Source organism: Phyllobates terribilis, unplaced genomic scaffold (assembly GCF_046119375.1).
Source record: "Phyllobates terribilis strain yellow unplaced genomic scaffold, ASM4611937v1 Scaffold_7__3_contigs__length_470593459, whole genome shotgun sequence".
Classification (NCBI taxonomy): Eukaryota; Metazoa; Chordata; class Amphibia; order Anura; family Dendrobatidae; genus Phyllobates; species Phyllobates terribilis.
This window is the reverse complement of record NW_027362767.1, coordinates 142,612,306-142,636,511: the sequence shown is the minus strand read 5'-3', so window position 1 is coordinate 142,636,511 and position 24,206 is coordinate 142,612,306. Positions and strand designations below refer to the sequence as shown.

Genomic DNA, 24,206 nt, shown 5'->3' with positions numbered 1-24,206 from the left:
TCAGACAAGAGACCCGAATCTATAAATGGAAAAGTGAACAGCTCTTTGGAGTGTCCAAGTGTGAGATAAGTTGTCTCTGGTCACTCGGCATGGTGGGAGGAAGGAGGTTCAGGGTGAGGAATATGCAGTCCAGAGTCACGGGCACTGAGACTTGACCATGTGGAAGACAGGGTGGTGGTGGTGGCTAAATGACTGGAAGCATTATCTGCTATCCAACCAATAACTTTTTCACACTGCTCTGTGTTCAATAGTGGTGTTCTGCGGTCCCCTATTAATTGGGACAGGAAGGTCGAGCGAGCAAGATGTGGGTGTTTGTTGTGGCACAATTTCAGCTTGCCCATGGCCTCGGCTTCTGCATACACCATTACCATCACGTCCAGTTCCCCATCCCTTGCCACGTGCCTTGCCCATTTTAAATGGAGGACAATATCTTCCACACTCACTACAAATGGCTGAATTTGGAGCGAACATATATATGATCCGTGTGCCGGACAAACCACAGTTTTAAATAGCTGGCCTGTAGGTAACTATTTTTAACAGCGACCTCGTGTCAATAAGTTCGCTGACACACTGCAACAAAATTTCAATGGAGGCCAGAAATAGCAGAATTTTCAGCGCAATTATATGTGATCCATGTGACGGACAAACCACAGTTTTTGTAGCGCCGGCGTCCCTGCCCTCTGCTAGGCAGGGACGCTGTTCCCCTCACCTCTCTGCTCCGTGCCCGCTGCGTCCTCCTCCCGCTCTGCTGGCAGCGCGCGCTCCTTCCCGGTCACTGTGCTTAGGGCGCGCGCGCTCTTCCTCCCTCCTAAAGGGGCCTCGCGCGCCGTCCTAAGGAGTCCCCGGCCAATGGCCGGAGGACTTCACCATATATAAGGCACCTCCTCCAAAATGGAGGTGCCCGAGCAATGTTGTTGCACTGTTCACTACTCTGCTTCAGGACTCAGGTCCCGTTGCCAGTTACCTGCCAGATACCTGCCAGATTCCTGCCAGCTTGCTGTCTTATTCCTGCCTGATATTCTGCTACCTGCCTGCTAGCCTGAGGTCCGACGGTCTGCCTTACAACTCCTGTCAGTCTGTATAAGGACCAGCTTGCCCGCTCACCTGGGAGCGCACATCAGCTACCTGCCTGCTTGCCTGAGGTCCGACGGTCTGCCTTCCAACTCCTGTCAGTCTGTCTATGGACCAGCTTGCCCGCTCAACTGGGAGCGCACATCTGCTACCTGTCTGCTAGCCTACCTGGAGGCTCTGCCGTCACGTGCTGTGACCACCCGCCTGTCCAGAGACTTCTGCCCGCCCACCTGGGAGCGCTCATCTGCCGCCTGTCTGTTGGTCTTCCTGGAGGCTCCGCCGTCACATGCTGTGACCACCCGTTTATCCAGAGACTCTCGCTTGCTCACCTGGGAGCTCACGTCTACCATCAGCCGCCACAGGTCGTACCAACCCTTTACCCAGAGACTGCCCCGGTCACTTGCCGTGACCATCTGCCCGTTCATCCAGAGACTGCCCCGGTCACTTGCCGTGACCATCTGCCCGTTCATCCAGAGACTGCCCCGGTCACTTGCCGTGACCATCTGCCCGTTCATCCAGAGACTGCCCCGGTCACTTGCCGTGACCATCTGCCCGTTCATCCAGAGACTGCCCCGGTCACTTGCCGTGACCTCCTGCCCGTTCTTCCAGAGACTGTCCCGGTCACCTGCTGTGACTGCCTGCCTGGTCGCCACCCGCTCCCTTACAAGGACCGCCCCCTTGTATAGTAGCTCAGAGGTTCCGCCTCCCAGACCCGTTACAGTTTGCTCGGGCCATGGAACCCGGTGGCACCCAAGCTCCCTCGCTCTCGGACCTGTGTCATGAACTGTCCCGTCAGAGGTCCCAACAGGAGTCCATCCTGGGTCACCTGCGGAATGTCAATTCTCGCCTGGACACTCTGACTGCTCCGCCAGCAACCTCCGCCAGTGCCATGACTCGCAATCCGGCAGCTCCGCTGCCCACTAATACCATGGTATCCTACCCCGGACCCCGGCTTTCTGCACCTCCTCGCTTCGGAGGCGACTCCGCCCAGGCTCGGGGCTTCATAAATCAGTGCACCCTGCACTTTGAACTATTGTCCCACCAGTTTAACTCCGACCGGGCCAAAATTGCCTTCATCATGTCCCATCTCACCGGGGAGGCCCTGGCCTGGCTAAATCCTCTATGGGAGAGAGGAGACCCCCTGGTGTCCGACTTGCCTGCCTTTCTCACGGCTTTCCGGAAAGTCTTCGACGAACCCGGACGGAAGACCTCATCCGCATCATCACTGCTACGCCTCCGTCAGGGAAGTCTCACCGTGGGCCAATATGCCATACGGTTCCGTACCCTTGCCTCGGAGCTGGCCTGGGATAACGACGCTCTGGTATCCGTCTTCTGGGAGGGTCTGTCCGGCCGTATTAAAGATGAACTTGCCGGTCGGGACATTCCTACCACTCTCGATGACCTAATAACTCTTGCCACCCGGATTGACCTACGGTTCCAGGAGCGTGCCAAAGAGGTCACCCGTGAGAGGAGGTTTCCACGTCTAGCTCCTACTTTTCAGAAACCCGTCACTCCCTCCGTCTCTCCCGAGGTACACTCTCCTGAGCCTATGCAGGTCGACCAGACCAAGATGGTCAAAACCCGTCAGGACTTACGCCGTGCCGAGGGGAGCTGCTTCTACTGTGGCAGTAAGGAGCACCGGATCCGTGCCTGCCCGGAGAGGTCGGGAAACGCCTGTGTCTAGGTTCGCTCAGAGAGGTCGACCTAGACAAGAATAAATCCTCTCCATCTCTGCTGCTGTCAGTCTCAATCGTCTGCGGGGAGAACCGTTATTTCGAACTAGCCCAACTTGACTCTGGAGAAGCCGGGAATCTTATTTCACAGTCCCTGGTAGAGAAATACCGCATCCCCACCAAACCTCTGGCTGTACCCTTGTCTGTTGCTGCCGTGGATGGGGGTCTCTTACCATGCCCCATCCAACTCATCACCGAATCCATTACTCTGCAGGTGGGAATGCTGCATTCTGAGAGTATCTCCTTTCATGTTCTGCCTGGACTCTCTCACGCCCTCTTGCTAGGTCTACCTTGGCTCCAGAGACATGCACCCGTGCTTGACTGGCAGACCGGAGAGGTCCTTCGCTGGGGACAGGACTGCCATAAGACCTGTCTGGTTCCCGTCCATCCCGTCCATCCTTCTCCTACCCCAGCTAATCTACCTGGACTTCCGATTCCTTATTGGTCTTATGCTGATGTCTTTAATAAAAAGGAGGCTGAGACACTACCCCCTCATAGACCATACGACTGCCCTATCGACCTGTTACCCGGTACTACTCCTCCCCGTGGGCGTATTTATCCATTATCCGCTGCTGAGACCCGGTCGATGTCCGAATATATTGAGGAGAATCTGGCCAGGGGATTCATCCGGAAATCTACCTCCCCGGCGGGAGCAGGCTTCTTTTTCGGCAAAAAGAAGGACGGCTCTCTCCGTCCCTGTATAGACTATAGAGACCTTAACCAGATCACGGTGAAGAATAAGTACCCCCTTCCGCTCATTCCGGAGTTATTTGATCGTCTGAGGGGGGCTAGAATCTTCACCAAACTGGACCTCCGTGGGGCGTACAACCTGGTTCGTATCTGTCAGGGGGATGAATGGAAGACGGCATTCAACACTCGGGACGGCCACTATGAATACCTGGTAATGCCCTTCGGTCTCTATAACGCTCCCGCTGTCTTTCAAGAGTTGGTCAATGACATCTTCCGGGACCTTCTCTACTCCTGCGTAGTGGTGTACCTGGAGGACATCTTGGTCTTCTCTCCGGATCTCCAGACTCACCGGAGGGACGTTCGTCAGGTCCTGCTCAGGCTCAGGCAGAATCACCTCTTCGCTAAATACGAGAAGTGCCTCTTTGAGCCGACCTCGCTTCCGTTTTTGGGCTACATTATTTCTCAGACCGGCCTACGAATGGATCCAGAGAAACTGTCTGCCATCGAGAAATGGCCTCGACCGGAGGGGTTGAAGGCCATTCAGCGGTTCCTGGGCTTCGCCAACTACTACCGCCTCTTCATACCACACTTCTCTTCCCGGACTGCCCCAATTTCCGCGCTCACCCGTAAGGGTACTAATCCCAAAGAGTGGCCGCCCGAAGCAGAGGAGGCCTTTCTTTCCTTAAAACAGGCCTTCTCTTCCGCCCCGGTGCTGCATTGCCCGGACGGCAACAAGCAGTTCTTCCTGGAAGTTGATGCCTCCTCCTCTGGAGCCGGAGCGGTACTTACTCAAAAATCATCTTCCGGGAGGATGGTAACTTGCTGCTTCTTCTCTAAACTCTTCTCCTCCTCAGAGCGCAATTATTCCATAGGAGACCGAGAGTTATTGGCCATCAAACTGGCATTGGAGGAGTGGCGTTACCTGCTCGAGGGGGCTCTTCACCCGGTAATAATTTACACTGACCACAAGAACTTGGCTTACCTCCAGCATGCCCAGAGACTTAACCCGCGCCAAGCCCGGTGGTCCTTGTTTTTTGCTCGCTTTGATTTTGTTCTTCATTTTCGCCCGGCTGACAAAAACGTCAAGGCGGACGCCTTGTCTCGATACTTTCTGGTGTCTGATCTCGAGGAAGATCCGAAACACATCATCGATCCCGCCAGAGTAATGCAGGTGGCTCCCGTGAGTCTAAATCGTCTCCCTCCCGGAAAGAAGTTCGTATCAGTACCTGATCGGGAGAAGATCCTTCACTGGGGTCACTCGTCTAAACTGGCTGGCCATGCCGGTCAGAAAAAGACCCTCCAGCTTATTACCCGGCACTACTGGTGGCCTACCCTGCACAAGGACGTAATAGACTTTGTTTCTGCCTGTGTGTCCTGCGCCCGCAACAAGGTTCCGAGACATCTGCCAGCCGGTCGCCTCCTTCCGCTTTCTGTACCTGCTGCCCCCTGGCAGCATATAGCAATGGACTTTATAACTGATCTCCCAGTCTCTGCCGGTTGTACGGTCATTTGGGTGGTCGCTGACCGCTTCTCCAAGATGGCTCATTTCGTTCCCCTGCCAGGCCTCCCGTCTGCACCCGAGCTAGCTAAAGACTTTATTCGTCACATCTTTCGTCTTCATGGCCTGCCCCTCCACATCGTGTCGGATCGTGGGGTACAGTTCACCTCACGCTTCTGGAGAGCCACTTGTAAACTGCTAGACGTCACCCTGGACTTCTCTTCCGCTTACCACCCACAGTCCAATGGTCAAGTGGAGCGGATCAATCAGAACCTGACCAGTTACCTCCGGCACTTCGTTAATGCCCATCATTCAGACTGGGTGGATCTCCTACCATGGGCCGAGTTCTCTTATAACAATCACGAGAGCGAATCCTCCTCCAAATCCCCGTTTTTTGTAGTCTTCGGTCAGCATCCTCGGATTCCTTTTCCTGTCTCCACCTCTGTGGACAACCCGGCTGCGGAATCTCTCGTTAGCAAATTTTCCTCCATTTGGGAGAGTACCCGATCCGCACTCCTTCAGTCGTCCGAACGGATGAAAAGACACGCTGACAAAAAACGCCTGGATCCTCCACAATTTCGTCCTGGAGATAAAGTCTGGCTCTCATCTAAATATGTCCGACTCAAGATACCTTCTTACAAGTTAGGGCCTCGGTTCATCGGTCCTCTGGAGGTCATCAGTCAGATCAACCCGGTGGCCTATAAATTGAAACTCCCGGCCAACTTACGGATCCCTAACTCCTTCCATGTATCTCTCCTCAAACCTGTGGTACTTAACTCTTTTTCCAAGTCTACAGGTACGCCTCCTGCTCCGGTTTCTGCTGAGGACGAGTTTGAGGTAGAGAACATTCTTGCCACCAAAAGGGTAAGAGGAAAGACCTTTTTTCTAGTAGATTGGAAGGGGTTTGGTCCTGAGGAGAGAACGTGGGAGCCCCGGGAGAACATCCATGCCCCTCTTATCCTTGCTAAATTTTTGTCTGGCCTAAAAAAGGGGGGGCCTAAAGGGGGGGGTACTGTAGCGCCGGCGTCCCTGCCCTCTGCTAGGCAGGGACGCTGTTCCCCTCACCTCTCTGCTCCGTGCCCGGCGTCCTCCTCCCGCTCTGCTGGCAGCGCGCGCTCCTTCCCGGCCACTGTGCTTAGGGCGCGCGCGCTCTCCCTCCCTCTTAAAGGGGCCGCGCGCGCCGTCCTAAGGAGTCCCCGGCCAATGGCCGGAGGACTTCACCATATATAAGGCACCTCCTCCAAAATGGAGGTGCCCGAGCAATGTTGTTGCACTGTTCACTACTCTGCTTCAGCCCTCAGGTCCCGTTGCCAGTTACCTGCCAGATACCTGCCAGATTCCTGCCAGCTTGCTGTCTTATTCCTGCCTGATATTCTGCTACCTGCCTGCTAGCCTGAGGTCCGACGGTCTGCCTTACAACTCCTGTCAGTCTGTCTAAGGACCAGCTTGCCCGCTCACCTGGGAGCGCACATCAGCTACCTGCCTGCTTGCCTGAGGTCCGACGGTCTGCCTTCCAACTCCTGTCAGTCTGTCTATGGACCAGCTTGCCCGCTCACCTGGGAGCGCACATCTGCTACCTGTCTGCTAGCCTACCTGGAGGCTCTGCCGTCACGTGCTGTGACCACCCGCCTGTCCAGAGACTCTTGCCCGCCCACCTGGGAGCGCTCATCTGCCGCCTGTCTGTTGGTCTTCCTGGAGGCTCCGCCGTCACATGCTGTGACCACCCGTTTATCCAGAGACTCTCGCTTGCTCACCTGGGAGCTCACGTCTACCATCAGCCGCCACAGGTCGTACCAACCCTTTACCCAGAGACTGCCCCGGTCACTTGCCGTGACCATCTGCCTGTTCATCCAGAGACTGCCCCGGTCACTTGCCGTGACCATCTGCCCGTTCATCCAGAGACTGCCCCGGTCACTTGCCGTGACCATCTGCCCGTTCATCCAGAGACTGCCCCGGTCACTTGCCGTGACCATCTGCCCGTTCATCCAGAGACTGCCCCGGTCACTTGCCGTGACCATCTGCCCGTTCATCCAGAGACTGCCCCGGTCACTTGCCGTGACCTCCTGCCCGTTCTTCCAGAGACTGTCCCGGTCACCTGCTGTGACTGCCTGCCTGGTCGCCACCCGCTCCCTTACAAGGACCTCCCCCTTGTATAGTAGCTCAGAGGTTCCGCCTCCCAGACCCGTTACAGTTTTAAATAGCTGGATTTTTAGCACTGTAATATGGAAAGGACCTGGCTGTATTCTGCAGTGCCAACAAGTAAATGGCGCAGAAAGGAGGTGTTCTCTTGCTTGCTTTTTAAGCAAATAATCAGGATTAAGATAAAAAAAATATATTCATGGCCCCTTGATACCTGGGGCTATTTCTACAAATATAATATCTGTAAAAGCACCAGCAGAGAGAACTGGAATGGACCCTTTTGCTATATGCACTGCAGTCTGCTATATACCCTGCCTGCCTGCCTAGCACTGATATCTCTGCAGCTGGATTAGTCCTCAGAAGGACTGTTAGTTGAGATGGATATGTGTAGAGAATCTTGTGGAATACCTACACTAACTAATAAATAACCAAATCTCTCCCTAGCTCAGCAGCAACTCTCCCTTATACTGCCTGATTGCGGAGTAGACTGACAAGCATGGCGGCGCCAGGTCTGATATAGACCTGATAACGCTGTGCGGCCAGCCAATCACTGTAATGCCACAACCAACATGGCAGCGGCATTACAGTGTGTGGCAGATAATCCCTGCATGTTGATTGGCTCTCTAAAGAGCACCAAACATGCAGGGAGGAGACCCGAGCATCCGCCCAAGCATCTTGGAAGTACTCGGTGAGCTCCGAGCATCTCGAGTACTGAGATGCTCGGGCCAGTATAGAGTACGTGCGAGTATGCTCGCTCATCACTATTAACTACTAATTTTGAACTAACACCAATCACATTTTATTTCATTCCTATTGTTATTTTATAAACAGAAGATAACTTATGTTCTGTACTCTTTCTTAATTTCCTAGATGCTGAAATCCGGCAGTTTTACCTACAGCTTTGTCAGTATGAAGCTCATGCTCTGCGGATGATACATCAGTATTTCCAGGGCGATCTGATTTGTATTGTGGAAAAGTTGAATATTGGTCCTTTCTTGGATGAGTTGCATTCTCGATATGTTTGTGAAGTTTCTGTAAGAAAGCTTACTTTAATGTTAAAACTATAGTGCTATATACAGTATTGTACAAACATTTTAGGCATGTGTGTAAACATGCTGCATAGTAAGAATGCTTTAAAAAAAGTTATTAGTTTTATTTTTATCAATTAACAAAATGCAAAGTGAATGAATAAAAGAGAAATGGAAATCCCATCAATATTTGGTGACGAAGCATTTGATAAGTGGCAAAGGAAGCTGATTTCGCTGAGATACATTACAAAGTTTCTTACAATCGCCTTTACTATTGATTCATGGAAATTTAATTGAAGGTACATTTCTGTTTTAATGACATGTTGTATTTGGGATCTTTGTCCTGCTGCAGAATAAATTTGGAGATAATCAGACGCTTTCCAAATGGGAGACAAAGAGACAAAAGAGGCTGCCCGTTATCAAAAATATCCTTTGTAGATATCTATCCTTACACCCTAACCACTTTTATAATTTGCTTTATTTCACAATACACTACACTTCTCCCTGCTAATCCCTAAATGTGCTTTTTTTTTACTTCACCTCCTGCCTGTGGCGTTTTGTTTGAGAGCAGTTTCAAATGGGACAACATCAGGAAGCAGGAGCTGCACTCACTTCGCCACAGTGTCTTATAATCCTGCCTGGAACAGGACATCATCAGGGGCGGTGCTGAAGTCACTTACCACTGCTTCTTTCATCGCCGACCTCTGAAGATGTTCTGAATCCAGGGCACTGATGAAAGCAGTGGAAGAGGCGAGTGCAGCACTAGCAGTATGCTCCTGTTCCCGCCGCTGCACTTTCTAACAGTGAAACAAGTCATCCTCAGAGGGCGGAGGTAGAAGCAGTGACCGACACCAGCACCGCCCTCTGATGTCGATTTAAAATGATGATGTGAGAAGTCTGCAAGGACGTATTTTCTTACAAAAACATGTGAAAACACCTTTAAAAATAAAGTTAAATTTGAACCAACACAAAAAATGAAAAAAATCAAGACATTTAATAAGTAAACACCCAACCTTTAATCCAACGTCGTCCATCTTTGATTTGGACTTGTGAAGGGGGTAGGTAAACCCATAAAGTTCCGCAAAATTAATTACCAGAGATGTCATTAGTTAAGAGGGAATTTTTTTTTTTTAAATTGTCCTTTGTATAATATGATCTTTTATGTCTTTTAGCATTATGAGATTCTAGAAAAAGATAGAAAGACCTTGGCTCGGACTTTACTACAGGATATTTATCACAGAGGAAGAGAAGCTGTGATAGGATTGTGGGCTAGTCTTTATGTCTTACAGAAGCGTCAGTATTTCCCCAGTCTCCATGCTGTCCTGGATGAGCTCCGTTACAGAGGTAACATTGTGTGTGGGATTTATACAGTGTCTGGCAACAAGAAAACTGTGGCATGTTCCTTCTTATGTAATATTACATAGGAGTTCTCTGGAAATTTTACTTGATGAATAGCTCAATAATACAATGACACCATACTCTAGCATGTGTACTACCTATATTGGTTTTACCTTTGTACTGTTCTTTATATGGCCATTATGTATAGTATTATTGTATTGCTGTAAATACTTTAAATATATGCATGAGGTTTTTATTAGAGGCTGGGAAATTGCACACACACACAACCTATTAAGCCTATACTCACATCCCATGCTGGCGCCGTTCTTGCAGTGTTGGCATTGCTCTCCCCAGGGCTCCCGTGCAGTTGTTGTGAAACGTGACGCCGTCTCCCAAGCAGAGCTGGCGTCACTGTCCCCGCCTCCTGTCGAATTGATAATGAAAAGGAATTCCGAGATCACCTGCAGCCCAGACTTCCTCTTCGTGTTCGATTTCTCCAAAGGCAGGGACAGTGACGCCAGCCCTGATTGGGCGCCAGCGTCATATGTCACAACAGAAGCATGGGAGCCCTGGGATCACTCGTGCTGACTGTAACACAGTGTCCCCCCCAGCCTGTTTTCATGGACCATACTGGACTCAGGCCTATATTAGCATTTTCTGTCCTGCATCTAGTGGGGGCATGAGTGTCTTTGTTTCTGTCTGCATGGGGCTTCCCTTAAATACACCTCTGCAGACCTGCTGGAGACTGGAGTTCTAGAAGATTCGTCTTTCTTTGAGTTACCTGTAGTACATGTTTAAGGGGGTGGGGAGTGTGTATCTCTGCCCAAACTGGGGGCTGATCCCAAGAGAAGGAGAACAATAAGTCACATGTTTTTAGTTAGTTGATGCTGTGCCATGTGAAGGGCTAGGATCTGTTGCTGAGGCCACATCCTGGTACCGTGTATGGACTATTGAAGATCCGTTGGACTATTGGACATTGGGGATCAGTTGCCACGTGGGATTGTGATCTCTCGCCACCCTGCCGGATTTGAGGACTTAGTCTGAGACTGTTGTTGCTGTTAGAACCCTCCTGTTTGTTTTTTCCATCTTGTTTTTTGCGGTCACATGACCATCTGCCTTTATATTCCAGCTCTTTTGGCTGTGCTGGACTTCAGGGTTTGACTGTTTCTCTAGCCAGGTGCTTCTGTGCCTTTCTCTGTCAGTTTGTTTGGTCCTTCTGGGACCTCTAGTACCTTTTTGTCAGTTTGTCTTTTTGTGTTCTGCAACAACTTCTCTGTTTAGGAGGTGTCCCATTTTTGTCCCAGTCCTTAGTTCTTTTAGGGACCCCTCCCTTTACGCTATAGGTCTTCGTTCAGACTAGCCGAGGACTAAGGCGGGTCTGTTCGCTAGGATCAGGCAGCCCGCTACATCGTAGGGATTTAGCTTAGTCTTACTGTAGGGACAGCTTTCCCCTATCTTTCCTTAGTGCATGTCGCAGATCATAACAGTAAGTCCAGCCCTAAAAACTAAAAGGAAAGAAATTCGGGGATCAGTATGGTTTCCGTCCAAGATTTGGCTCAACACCTGCAGGGATTGTCTCTGGAGGTGGCCAAGCTTCAGCAACATGTGAGTAGCTGTTCTGGAGCGCATTTTGTCGAACCCAAGGTAGGACTGCCTGATGTTTTTTATGGTAAACAGCAAGATTTTTTTTCCTTTAAAAATGCTTGTTTGTTATATTTTCATTTGAGACCAAGGTCCTCTGGGAATGAATCACAGCACATTGGTTTTATCATGTCACTTTTGCGCAATGAACCACAGAGGTGGGCCTTTTCTCTTCAACCTAATGATCCATGTTTAAGGTCTGTTGAAGAATTTTTTTCTGCTATGGGGCTATTATATGATGATCTTGATCGAATCTCATCTGCTGAGGCAGAACTCAGGCGTTTGAATCAGGAGTCAGGTGATGTTGAAAATTATTGCACACACTTCAGGAGATGGGCCTCAGAAGTTAAATGGAATGATCCTGTGCTGAAATGTTTATTTCTTGCTGGTCTGAGTGAAAGGGTTAAGGATCTGCTAATTGCATTCCCTGCACCTGAGACTCTGCAGGATGCCATGCAATTAGCTGTTCGTGTGGATGGGAGGCTGAGGTGCAGGCTGAATGAGGTAAAGAATCCTGCAGTGTCAGTTCCTAGTCCTCAGAAAATCTGCTCAGATGGCAGAGTAACCGATGAAGGTTGGGGCGATGTCACTCCGCTCTCAGGAAAGAGACCGGAGGTTCGCCGAGGGATTGTGTCTTTATTGTGGTAAAGCTGACCATTTGATTAAGTATTGTGAGCTTCGTTTAAGTAAAGAAAAAAAAAAGGTCAGTTACACCCATATAGCTTGTTTACGCTCTGCAGGAGTATTTCTTTCTGGGAGTACTACTTTGCAGGGAGATTTGATTGAATTTCAGGTATTTGTGGATTGTGGTTCAACACTTAATGTGATTGATAAAGGGTTTTTGGAAAACCTTAAATTGAAATCCAAACCTTTGTCATCACCTATTTCTGTGATTGCTATTGATAACACTCCCATGTATGTATTACTCACAAGGTTGCTGCATTTCCCATCACTATCAATGGAGTTCACCAAGAAATTTTGGACTTGGTTGTTTTAGATAATTTACCCTCTCTGATTGTTCTAGGATTGCCTTGGTTAAAACTGCACAATCCTTTACTGGACTGGTCTACTAATGTGATTAAGTCTTGGAGTCCGAAGTGCTATGATAAATGTTGTAATGGTCACATTGTGGCTGTGGAAAAAGGGGAATTACCTGTACCTATTCAAGATTTTTGGAGGGTTTTTTTGGATGAGGAGTCGCAAGTTTTACCTCCTCATAGGGATTATGATTGCACCATTGAGTTTGTTCCGGGAGCTACTCTTCCCAAGAGTCGCTTGTTTAATCTGACTATCCCAGAAAGAAAGGCCTTGGAGGAATACATACAGACTAGCCTGGCTGCTGGTCACATTAGACCTTCTAAGTCACCTGTGGCAGTTGGATTTTTATTTGTTAAAAAAAAAGGACGGGGGTTTACGTCCATGTCTGGATTTTCGTGAAATTAATAAGATTACCGCACGCAATTCCCGACTTGTTTAACCAGTTAGTGGGGGCCAAGTGGTTCTCTAAAATTGATCTCCGGGGGGCATACAATTTGTTACTAGTGAAGGAGGGTGATGAATGGAAAACTGCTTTTAACACTCCGGTAGGTCATTTTGAGAATCTGGTGATGCCTTTTGGTCTTACCAATGCACCTGCATTTTTTCAGAACCTTATTAATGACATCCTGAGACCTTTGATTGGTAAGAATGTGGTTGTGTATTTGGATGACATTTTGATTTATTCACCCGATCTAGAGTCCCATTGGCAGAGTGTACGTGAAGTTTTGCAGTTATTGAGTGATAATTCACTCTTTGCTAAGCTGGAGAAATGTGAGTTCGCTGTGTAGAAAATTAGTTTTTTGGGCTACATTGTCTCCAGCGAGGGCTTTGAGACGGACCCTGTGAAGGTTCAGGCTGTGCAGGAATGGCCTAGGCCTATTGGTTTGAAATCTATACAGAGATTTTTGGGTTTTGCCAATTATTACAGGAAATTCATTAAGAATTTTTCTGTAATTGTTAAACCTCTAACCGATCTCAAGAGGAAAGGTGCGAATACGGCCCAGTGGACTACTGAGGCCATTGAAGCGTTTGAGTATCTCAAAGAGAGGTTCAGTTCTGCCCCTATCCTTATGCAGCCTGATGAGACCAAGCCTTTTTTGGTCGAGGTCGATGCTTCATCGGTGGGGGTCGGAGCAGTTTTGTCTCAGGAGAACAAGGGTGGAGCACATCCTTGTGCCTTCTTTTCGAAAAAAAATTCGGAAACCGAACCGAATTATGATGTTGGAAATCGGGAGTTGCTGGCTATTAAACTCGCGTTTGAACATTGGCGTCATTTTTTGGAAGGCGCTAGATTTTGTATTCAGGTTTTCACAGATCATAAGAATTTGATCTATCTGGATGCTGCCAAGCGCTTTAATGCCCGGCAAGCTAGGTGGGCACTTTTTTTTTCTCGTTTTCATTTTTCTGTTACCTATATCCCTGCTACTAAGAATGTTAAAGCCGATGCTTTATCTCACAGCTTCTCTCCTACGGTCCGTGCCAAGGAGGAGTAGAGCATTTTACAGAAAGGAGTTGTGGCGGCGGCATTGCTCTCCGTTTTGGAGAACGGGATTCTGAAATCTCAAGATGATGCTCCATCTAACACTCCCCATGGGAGGTTGTTCATACCTAGAGCCTTTAGGAGGGATTTATTTGTGGAGTGTCCTGAGTCTCGGACGGCAGGTCATCCAGGAATTTCGGAGACTAAGAGACTTATCAGTCGCAGTTTTTAGTGGCCGGGGTGGCAGAGGGAGGTCATCAAGTGGGTGCATCAGTGTACTGTGTGTGCTAGGTCAAAGGCTTCACATACTCCTGCCGCGGGGTTGCTTTGCCCTCTGGAGGTTCCTAGTGCGCCTTGGACGCATCTCACAATGGATTTTATTACTGATCTTCTGGTGTCCAGGGGTTTTACTGTCATCTGTGTGGTCGTGGACCGTTTTAGTAAGATGTGTCATTTGGTTCCATTCATTAAGTTGCCCTGCGCCAAGGCGTTTGTTAAGGAGATTGTCAAGCTCCATGGCTTTCCCACGGATATTGTTTCTGATAGTGGACCTCAGTTTGTGGCTCGCTTTTGGCGTGCTTTTTGTGACAGGTTGGGAGTCCATTTGTCATTTTCGTCTGGTTATCATCCTGAGTCTAATGGACAGACTGAAAGAAAGAATCAGGATGTTGAACAGTTTTTGCGTTGTTTTGTGGCGGACAATCAAGAGGAGATGTGGTCTAAGTTCTGCCTCTCACAGAATTTGCTCTTAACAATCATACATCCTCCTCTGCTGGGTGTTCTCCTTTTTTTTTGTTGTACTGGGAGACATCCGTCTTTTGGTTCGTTCTCCAAATTGGGGTCGGCGGTGCCGGAGGAGGAGAATTTTTCCAGTGATTTGGAGAGAGTTTGGACTAATGTACGTTGCAACCTTCAAGAGGCTAACAAGAAGTTCAAGAAGTATTTTGACAGGAAACGTAAGGAGGTTTTGTTTACTGTGGGTGACATGGTTTGGTTGTCCTCGATGAACCTGCGGTTGAGGATTCCCTCTAAAAAACTGGGTCCTAAGTTTGTGGGTCCATTTAAAGTGCTTCAGGTTGTTAACCCGTCTGCTGTTAGGTTGGATGTCCCTACTTCCTGGAAGATTAATCCTGTGTTTCATGTTTCCTTGTTGAAAAAGGCTGATGTATCTGATAGGGACGCCACTTTCACAGTTCCTCCTGTGGTGGAAGACGGCGAATATGAAATTTCTCGTATCTTGAATTCTAGATGGCATAGAGGGAGATTACAGTATCTAGTCTCCTGGAAGGGTTTCGGTCCCGAAGACAACTCCTGGGAAAGGACAAATAATGTCTCTGCTCCTAGGCTCGTTAAAGCTTTCCACAAGAGGTTTCCGGATAGACCCGGGTCTGGAGGATCCGGAGGATCCTCATAAAAGAGGGGATACTGTTAGAACCCTCCTGTTTGTTTTTTCCATCTTGTGTTTTGCGGTCACGTGACCACCTGCCTTTATATTCCATCTCCGCCCTTTTGGCTGTGCTGGACTTCAGTGTTTGATTGTTTCTCTAGCCAGGTGCTTCTGTGCCTTTCTCTGTCAGTTTGTTTGGTCCTTCTGGGACCTCTAGTACCTTTTTGTCAGTTTGTCTTTTTGTGTTCTGCAACAACTTCTCTGTTTAGGAGGTGTCCCATTTTTTGTCCCAGTCCTTTTAGGGACCCCTCCCTTTACGCTATAGGTCTTCGTTCAGACTAGCCGAGGACTAAGGTGGGTCTGTTCGCTAGGAACAGGCAGCCCGCTACATCATAGGGATTCAGCTTAGTCTTACTGTAGGGACAGCTTTCCCCTATCTTTCCTTAGTTCATGTTGCAGATCATAACAGTTGCATTGTACTTGACTTTGGATTATCGGGTGGCGCCCCCGGATTTGTCCCTTTCTGTATTACTAATGACGCGCCCCCTGGGACATATTCCTTTTTGAGGGGAATACCCGGCACCGGATCAGATGGGGGGTTGTAGTCTCCGAGCGGCTGTGACCCGGTCCCGTGCCCAGGGCGTCAAGCTCAGTGTTATGTGGCAGTCCTTACTGATGTTATTAAAGTTCGTGTGTCGACTACGCCACCCGTTGTAATGCGGTCACTGTGGCCGCCGCTGCAGCAGGGTCCGCTGAGGCTGATGGTGGATGTGCAGCTTGGTGGGATAACCCCCAACGGGAGGGGTATAGCCTCAGAGGGGACAGGCGCAGAGGATGGGGGTTGTGGTGGTGCGGTGCAGCCGGTAATGATGACAGACTCGGGTAGTGCAGTTAAGGGTCTTTACTTACTGCAGATGTTTCTGGTCACTCTAGCTCCAAGTGACCTCCCGAGCCGTGCTGCGTCCACCAGGTCCTGGATCCGGCCAACCCCCAAACAAGTCCGGAGCGTGGCCCTGAGCTCTCCCTCTGTCCTTCCTTCAGCCGTCCCCACCAGTGATTCACCTAAATCCAGCTCCCTCGGGCCTTCTGTTGGGCAACCTTTGGCCTCAGGTTCCCTGACCCTCCATGTGGTGTGCCTTCAGGGTGAATGTAGTGGGTGACCGTGACAGACTCTGCCCACGGTCTCCGGTCTCTGGCTGGGGAATGTCTTTACCCCCACCAGCTTGGGTTCCGGTACCCTTCTGCTGACTCCTCACCCGGTGTTCTTATTTGGGTTCTTGGGTCCCTTCTTTGTCCCCCTCTGGGTCTTTCTGTACTCCACTCTCTCACTCTTCAGGCTCAGGTCTGTTCTGCTCCCTTGCTGCAGGCTGACTTCCTCTGCAGCAGACTTACTCTCTGCGTCTGACCCTGATCTTTGATGGTGCCCACCTTATATAGCCCTCTATGTGTGAGCTCAGGTGACCAGCACCCAATGAGCTCCTACCACTACCCAGACTGCTCCCCCTATCTGCCCCTACACTACATGGGATGTTCCTCCCCCCTCCCACTCCAGCCAGGAACAGGCTCGGTCGCACCTGCACATTTCTAAGTGGGAGTGCCGTCGGCCTGCTCCTCTGGAATGGGATGTATGTAGTGCATGCAGTCTATCTGAGCTCAGTTCCACACTCCTTCCTTACCCGGGAGTGGAATATCACACCTCTGGGTTGAGGTGCAATACTCCTGTAGCAGCCGAATCCTCAGGGTGCTACATTCCCCCCTGGTAAATCACAGCACGTCCTCGGGCTGCAAAGACAAAAAACTCCAAAACATACAACATTTTATAAACATGTAAAACATATTAAATATTATACGAAATACTATATAAATATATATATAAACTTTTTCAGGTAAACAACATTCTCGTCGTCTCTTTCTCTCTTCTGTTCCTCTGGTCACCGTGCAACTCGTGACCAGGTAGAGTGCGACAGTCTTTTAGAAAAATGGTTTTTCCTATAAAACCGGTAGGGGGCGCTTTAGCAAGCGCAACTATGTACAGGGAATTTTGGCCGTTCTCAGTCCCCGGCCAGGTAAAGGGAAAGGGATGGCTGCTCACAGTCCTCAGCCTGGTATGGAAAGGGTTACAGGTAACAGTTCGCTGGTCCCAACGGGGACTATTTTAGCAGCAACAACAGTTCCAGTTTCAGTTTCAGTTCCGATTCACTGTGCCCCGACAGGCAACTATATACAGTCTCCTGCTCTGCCGCACTCAACGGCGTCTGCCTCCTGCTCTTATCTTACGGCTGGTGGTTTCTTCAGACCCGTCCGGGTCCTCTTGCTCCTCCTCCCAGATGTGGCACCCTTGGTATTACGGGCGCGGGCGCGGTGGTGATGGCGCCCGGGTTGCCCAGGCCTTGCGGCCAGGCCTGGGGCACCTGGAAGGTGAAGGGCACCGTTAGGACGGCGGCGCCCTGGGTTACCTGGCCTTGCGACCAGGCCGGAGGCTCCGCGGAGGTAGATGGCTCTGCATTGGATGCGGCGCCCGGAAATGCTAGGCCCTGTGACCAGGCCGGAGGCTCCTCTTCCGGCGCCACGCTCCGGGTCACGATGCGTGACGTCATCGGGGTCGCGACGGCGGCTTCCGGTCGGGGCCTAGTCGGTGGCGATGTCATGGCGGTCTCGGGTACGGCCGGGGGACCTTCGGGCTCTGCGACGGGGAGCTGGGGCAGGTAAGCGGTCTTCCGGTATGGGGTATAGGCATCCCCCTTACCTGCTGCCATGCGTCTCGCTCCCTCTTCTGCGCCGTCTCCGGCCTTGGGTCCTCCCGCGTCATCCGCAGAGGTAGTCGGTGTCTTCTTCCAAGGGAGCGGGTTCCGTGGACGGATTCCAGCTTGCTGGGCCATCTCCCGGCCCCACTCCGCCAGGATCTCCCTCTGCACTCGGGCCATCCTTCCCGCGAGGCCCTCCAGGGCACTCCGCGCGCACTCCCGATCTCGGGGAAGCTGCGCCAGGATCTCCGCTAAGCCTAGCGGGGTTGTTGACTCCAGCAGGCTCCTGACCATCGGGTCGGTGCTGCTCTGCTCTGTTTCCGGCAGGCTCCTGGCCAGCGGGCCGGTGCTGCTCTGCTCTCCTCCTTCTTCCTCCAGCAGGCTCCTGGCCAGCGGGCCGGTGCTGCTCTGCTGCCGCTCCATTCCCGGGTCTACTCTTTCTCTCCTCGACTCCGGGTGAGCTTCTCCGCTACTCCTCATTAGACCTCTTGCCTCCGGGTGCGCTCGTTCTACCCTGCTCCAAGCGACACCCATCTTTGCTCTTTTCTTTCGTCTCCTCCCACTTCGAGGGCGGTCCCGGGGCAACTCGGTGACTGTCAGCTCCAGGGGTAGTTCTTTCACGCTGACAGACACCTCCAGCATCACAGTCTCTGTTGGTGGGGGCGGTTTCCACTTTTGGCGCCATTTTCTGTCCCGGCCCACGATGGGAGGTGGCCTCTTGCCCTCCTTTGGCACGCCCATAATGGCGTCCGCTGCTCTTCCAAGGCGGGAAATCTGCGGTTTTGGCGGGAATCGTCGCCCAGTGGCGGGAAACTCTGCAGATGGCGGGAACAAGCTGGAAATGGCGGACAATCGGCGGGAAACGACTGGTGATGGAGTCCGATGGCGTGGACCCTCCGGAACCAGCGGGAGACTTCTTTCTGAGGTAAACTTGCACTTTTCTTCAGGCACGCAGTACCCGGGTGTTGCGGGCACGTAATCCTGCCGACTACGCCAAAGTTGACGCGCCCCCTGGGACATATTCCTTTTTGAGGGGAATACCCGGCACCGGATCAGATGGGGGGTTGTAGTCTCCGAGCGGCTGTGACCCGGTCCCGTGCCCAGGGCGTCAAGCTCAGTGTTATGTGGCAGTCCTTACTGATGTTATTAAAGTTCGTGTGTCGACTACGCCACCCGTTGTAATGCGGTCACTGTGGCCGCCGCTGCAGCAGGGTCCGCTGAGGCTGATGGTGGATGTGCAGCTTGGTGGGATAACCCCCAACGGGAGGGGTATAGCCTCAGAGGGGACAGGCGCAGAGGATGGGGGTTGTGGTGGTGCGGTGCAGCCGGTAATGATGACAGACTCGGGTAGTGCAGTTAAGGGTCTTTACTTACTGCAGATGTTTCTGGTCACTCTAGCTCCAAGTGACCTCCCGAGCCGTGCTGCGTCCACCAGGTCCTGGATCCGGCCAACCCCCAAACAAGTCCGGAGCGTGGCCCTGAGCTCTCCCTCTGTCCTTCCTTCAGCCGTCCCCACCAGTGATTCACCTAAATCCAGCTCCCTCGGGCCTTCTGTTGGGCAACCTTTGGCCTCAGGTTCCCTGACCCTCCATGTGGTGTGCCTTCAGGGTGAATGTAGTGGGTGACCGTGACAGACTCTGCCCACGGTCTCCGGTCTCTGGCTGGGGAATGTCTTTACCCCCACCAGCTTGGGTTCCGGTACCCTTCTGCTGACTCCTCACCCGGTGTTCTTATTTGGGTTCTTGGGTCCCTTCTTTGTCCCCCTCTGGGTCTTTCTGTACTCCACTCTCTCACTCTTCAGGCTCAGGTCTGTTCTGCTCCCTTGCTGCAGGCTGACTTCCTCTGCAGCAGACTTACTCTCTGCGTCTGACCCTGATCTTTGATGGTGCCCACCTTATATAGCCCTCTATGTGTGAGCTCAGGTGACCAGCACCCAATGAGCTCCTACCACTACCCAGACTGCTCCCCCTATCTGCCCCTACACTACATGGGATGTTCCTCCCCCCTCCCACTCCAGCCAGGAACAGGCTCGGTCGCACCTGCACATTTCTAAGTGGGAGTGCCGTCGGCCTGCTCCTCTGGAATGGGATGTATGTAGTGCATGCAGTCTATCTGAGCTCAGTTCCACACTCCTTCCTTACCCGGGAGTGGAATATCACACCTCTGGGTTGAGGTGCAATACTCCTGTAGCAGCCGAATCCTCAGGGTGCTACACTAACTCTAAGGAACTACAGCTACATTTGATGTTAAATTCTCCTAGTCCAATAAAGGTTGTGGGATTGTTCATCGGCCTGCTGTCTCTGCCTGCTCCGTCTCACACCCCGTCACACTGACATCGCGGGAACGGTGCCAGCATGGGCGGTGAGTATAGGCTTTTTTATTTTATCGGGGCAAAACATTTTGATCAATAAGGGATTGTCCAAGTAGTGGACAACCCCTTTAAGGATTGCCCTTAGAGGAGAAGCACATCAAACTACACTTCCACCCAATGTATCTGCTCAGCGACGGACCGGCTCAATGGAAGACTGGATAATCCTCCGGTAGGCCCTGGGTCCTTCCAAAGCAGCAGATCTTGCAGCCGCTACTGGGCCCTTGAGTCAGAGAAAATCTATTGTCAAACTGCATTGGGAAACCCCCATTGTTATCTGAATTACAACAGCATCTGCAACCTTGTGAATTAATACAATGGTGGGGGAGCAAGCTGATGGCTCCCTCCTTTGCCATTCAGCATGTGCATCTAAGATTGTTAGCGGCAAGCGCAATAACATCACTAGATCACAAATTATGTGGCGAGTCTGATATCACACACGACAGAGACCGGAGCAGTGCACCGATGGCAATGTGTCAAGAAGAGTATTTTTTATTATTATTTTATCAGTCGTTACTTGTGGAGGCCCCATAATCATACCCATACAAAGATTATTATTATTATTATTATTATTATTATTATTATATTATTACTCTATATAGGAGAGCTGATGTGGCCAACATACTGTATTTAGGAAGCTGTGGGGGTCTCATACTACAGTATATATATATATATATTGTTATGTATATCCCTATCACATGTAAAGCGCCATGGAATAAATGGCGCTATAATAATAAATAATAATAATAATAATAATATAAGGAGCTGTAATGGTCATCATACTGTTTATAGGGAGATGTGTGGGTCATCATACTATAAATACGGAGGTCAATGGCATCATAACGTAACAATGTGCACTGTGACCTCCCTTCAGGGACATTTTGACAGCATTTGCGGACTCTCAACTTTTATGGGAGGTTTCCCTTTTTATCTAGGAGCCTGCCAGATGTTAAGAGACAGTAGACATACAGGGCTGAGTACCAATGAGAATCCACTCTATGTGTGGTGACTAGAGAAGCCTGTCAGTTTCTCTGAGCGCCACAGATAGAGTGGATTCTCACTAATCGTCAGTGCTGTATGTCTACTGCAGTCTATATCTCCATCTATATATTTGGTTTATTAATTTCTCTGGAGGCAATCCGTGTATCTGAAGAAGGTCTTTGTTCAGACTGAAACGGAATGCTTTCACTGTGAATTGCATACACAAATAAATTATTTTGAATTCCCACAATCAGAGTGCCAAGTTCTTCTACAATTTACTACGGGTTGGGCCCCTACTTGTGCACCATTTAATTGGCGTGCCGTGTTTTACTATCGCAATATGTTTTGGGAGAGGCAGCAAGTAGAAGTAATGATTAGAGATGAGCGAACCTTTTAAAGGTTCGATTCATTTCAAATAGGCGAACTTCCCGATGTTTACTGAACAATTCGTCGAACGGTTCATCGGACATATCCGAACCCCATTGCATTCAATGGAAGGCAAAACCAAACGCATACACAACACCTTCAAAGAGGCCCAAAAGCTGCCAAAGCAGCTCAAATTAGGGGCAGACAACAGGAAAAGTGGCAACAATTCACCCCTAGTACATATTTTATAATGGCACAGCAGCTGTCAGCCATAGGCCATGCATGAGGTATCAGGGTCTGGGCCAGCATTTACAGCTTTGAATTTAACTTCAAATTAAGACGAGGTGGGTGAGGAATCGGTGTAGAGCTGCTGTGCTGGGAGCCCTGATACCACATGCATTAACTCAAACTGCTTTTCTGCTCAGCCACACTCAGGTGGCACAAACATCAGTTTCATAGAGTACTATTGGTACAAAAATTTAACGATAGTAACACAGGTAGTTGACTGAAAATAAGTGGAGGCCTGCCGGTCTGGGAGCCCTACTGCTACAGGCAACACACATGAACGAGACCCAACCACGAGTCTCCACATTTCCAAAAATTAGGGGCAGACACCACCAAAGTGACATCAATTTCTATAGAGTAGAAATAGTATAATGCGACACTGACACCCCTTCCACTACAGCCAACCCAGCAGATGGGAACTCAATCAGGAGTCTCCACATTTCCAAAAATTAGGGGCAGACACCACCTGTCACGACTCTGTTGTCGGGTATCCCGGTGCCAGGAGTTCCTTCCCTGTCCCTAACGCTAGGGGTGCCCTTGCTGGCCCTGTTCCCTGGATTACTTCTGAAGGTAAAGATTCCAGGGACATGTACCTTGTCTGAGCTCCTCAATTTGCCCTCAGACAAATTACTTCTCCCACCCAGGGAAGAGGGGAGTAGTAGTGTATGGCAGTACACCAACCAGACTAACAAGGTAATACAAACAGGGCTAAAGGAAAACACCAATCATACAAATATATGCACACAAACAACAGAGGTTAATACTGGGGAGTGGAGGATGGGGAAAAAACAAAATAGGAGAAGAAGGGGATTACACACAAACTAAACCACACAACAGTCTTAGCTTAAATCCTCCAAACGCCTTCTCAAATAACCACTCTTCACCACACTCCTAGAACCATGCAACATAAGCTAGCTCTGGCAATGACTCCAAGCCAAAGCTCAGAATATATAGGAGGGGGAGTGGCTAACACTGGACAGCTGGGAGCCTTAATGCAGGTAAGCTTTCAGGAGCTCACAACTGAGCAGATTAACCCCTGCATTTCTGAAAGCAACCTGCACCCTTTAACATGAAGGTGAAAGGCTTCTAGTGAAGGCAGGAGAGGGAGGAATCAGACGCTGCGGTCTTCTAGCTCCTCTGTCGCGGTAAACCTGTGACACCACCAAAGTGGCAATTTCACCAAAGTAGAAATAGTATAATGGGGACTGACACCCCTTCCACTACAGGAAACACACTAGATGGAGACCCAGTCAGGAGTCTCCAGATTAAAAAAAAAATAGGGGCAGACACCACCAAAGTGGCATCAATTTCACCAGAGTAGAACTAGTATAATGGGGCACTGACACCCCTTCTACTACAGCCAACCTAGCAGATGGAGACCCAATCAGGAGTCTCCACATTTCTAAAAATTTGGAGCAGACACCACAAAGTGGCATCAATTTCACCAGAGTAGAACTAGTATAATGGGACACTGACACCCCTTTCACTACAGCCAACCCAGCAGATGGAGACCCAATCAGCAGTCTCCACATTTCCAAAAATTGTTGTTAACATCAGCAGCAACAACAGCAGACACAGAAGCCACAACAAAGATATCACAGACTGCAATAACACGAAATCAATGCAGCACGCTAAAAACTACACTATCGTCTAGTCTGCACAGTCTGTGATTGGGATGCAAAAGTCATTGGAGATCCATTACTTGTTCATCTTTATGACCACCAGCAGCGCTAAAGACACGTTCTGAGAGAACACTGGCTGCCAGGCATGATAAAAACTCCAAAGCAGGTTAGATCAGGCCACTCTTCCATTTTTGAAGACCGAAATGTAAAAGGTTCCAAACTCACCCTGATGGTATTGATATTGAGCTCGAGATACTCCTGCACCATCCTCTCCAATCGTTCACCACGTGTCAAACTTGTACTCTGTGGGGCTGGTGGAGCTGGTCTAAAAAATTAGTGAAATGACTCACAAAAATGGCTTCTGCCACTTACACTGCCGCTGCTGCTAATGTTTTTGCATTGACGATTTGACGTTCCTGAGGTTGGAAGTCTAGAGCTGTGATGCACATGTATACCTCACTGCTGTCTTGGGGAAAACTTCTCTTAAGGTTGTCTAAAAGCGTGGTTTGATACTCCTGCATGCGCGGGTTCCTTTCCAGGGCGGGAAGCATCTGGCAAAATTTACTCTTGTAATGTGGATCTAACAGTGTGGCAACCCAGTAGTCAGCACTATTTCAAATCCTAACTATACGGGGATCATGTTGCAGATAGTGTAGCAAATAGGTGCTCATGTGTCGGGCTCTTCCATGCATTCCAAGCACATGGAGTGTTGGTGGCTGGGTAACACTGGTGCTTGTTTGCTCCATCCCCTCCCTCCAACCACAGACAACAGAGAGGGGATCATTATACTCTTCATC

At 50.0% G+C, this 24,206-nt stretch overlaps 1 protein-coding gene across 3 annotated transcripts in view; it reads left to right on the top strand.

Annotated features, from left to right (window-relative positions):
- Positions 1 to 24,206, top strand: part of LOC141153993 (uncharacterized) — an 802,172-nt gene that overhangs the window by 497,880 nt on the left and 280,086 nt on the right. For 2 of the 3 annotated variants that reach the window (XM_073639352.1, XM_073639351.1), the window contains 2 exons: positions 8,002 to 8,165; positions 9,332 to 9,503. The exons of the other annotated variant lie outside the window; for it this stretch is intronic. In XM_073639352.1, coding sequence (XP_073495453.1) covers positions 8,002 to 8,165; positions 9,332 to 9,503 — 336 coding nt within the window. The remainder of the gene's footprint in view (positions 1 to 8,001; positions 8,166 to 9,331; positions 9,504 to 24,206) is intronic. 3 annotated transcript variants of the gene reach the window in all.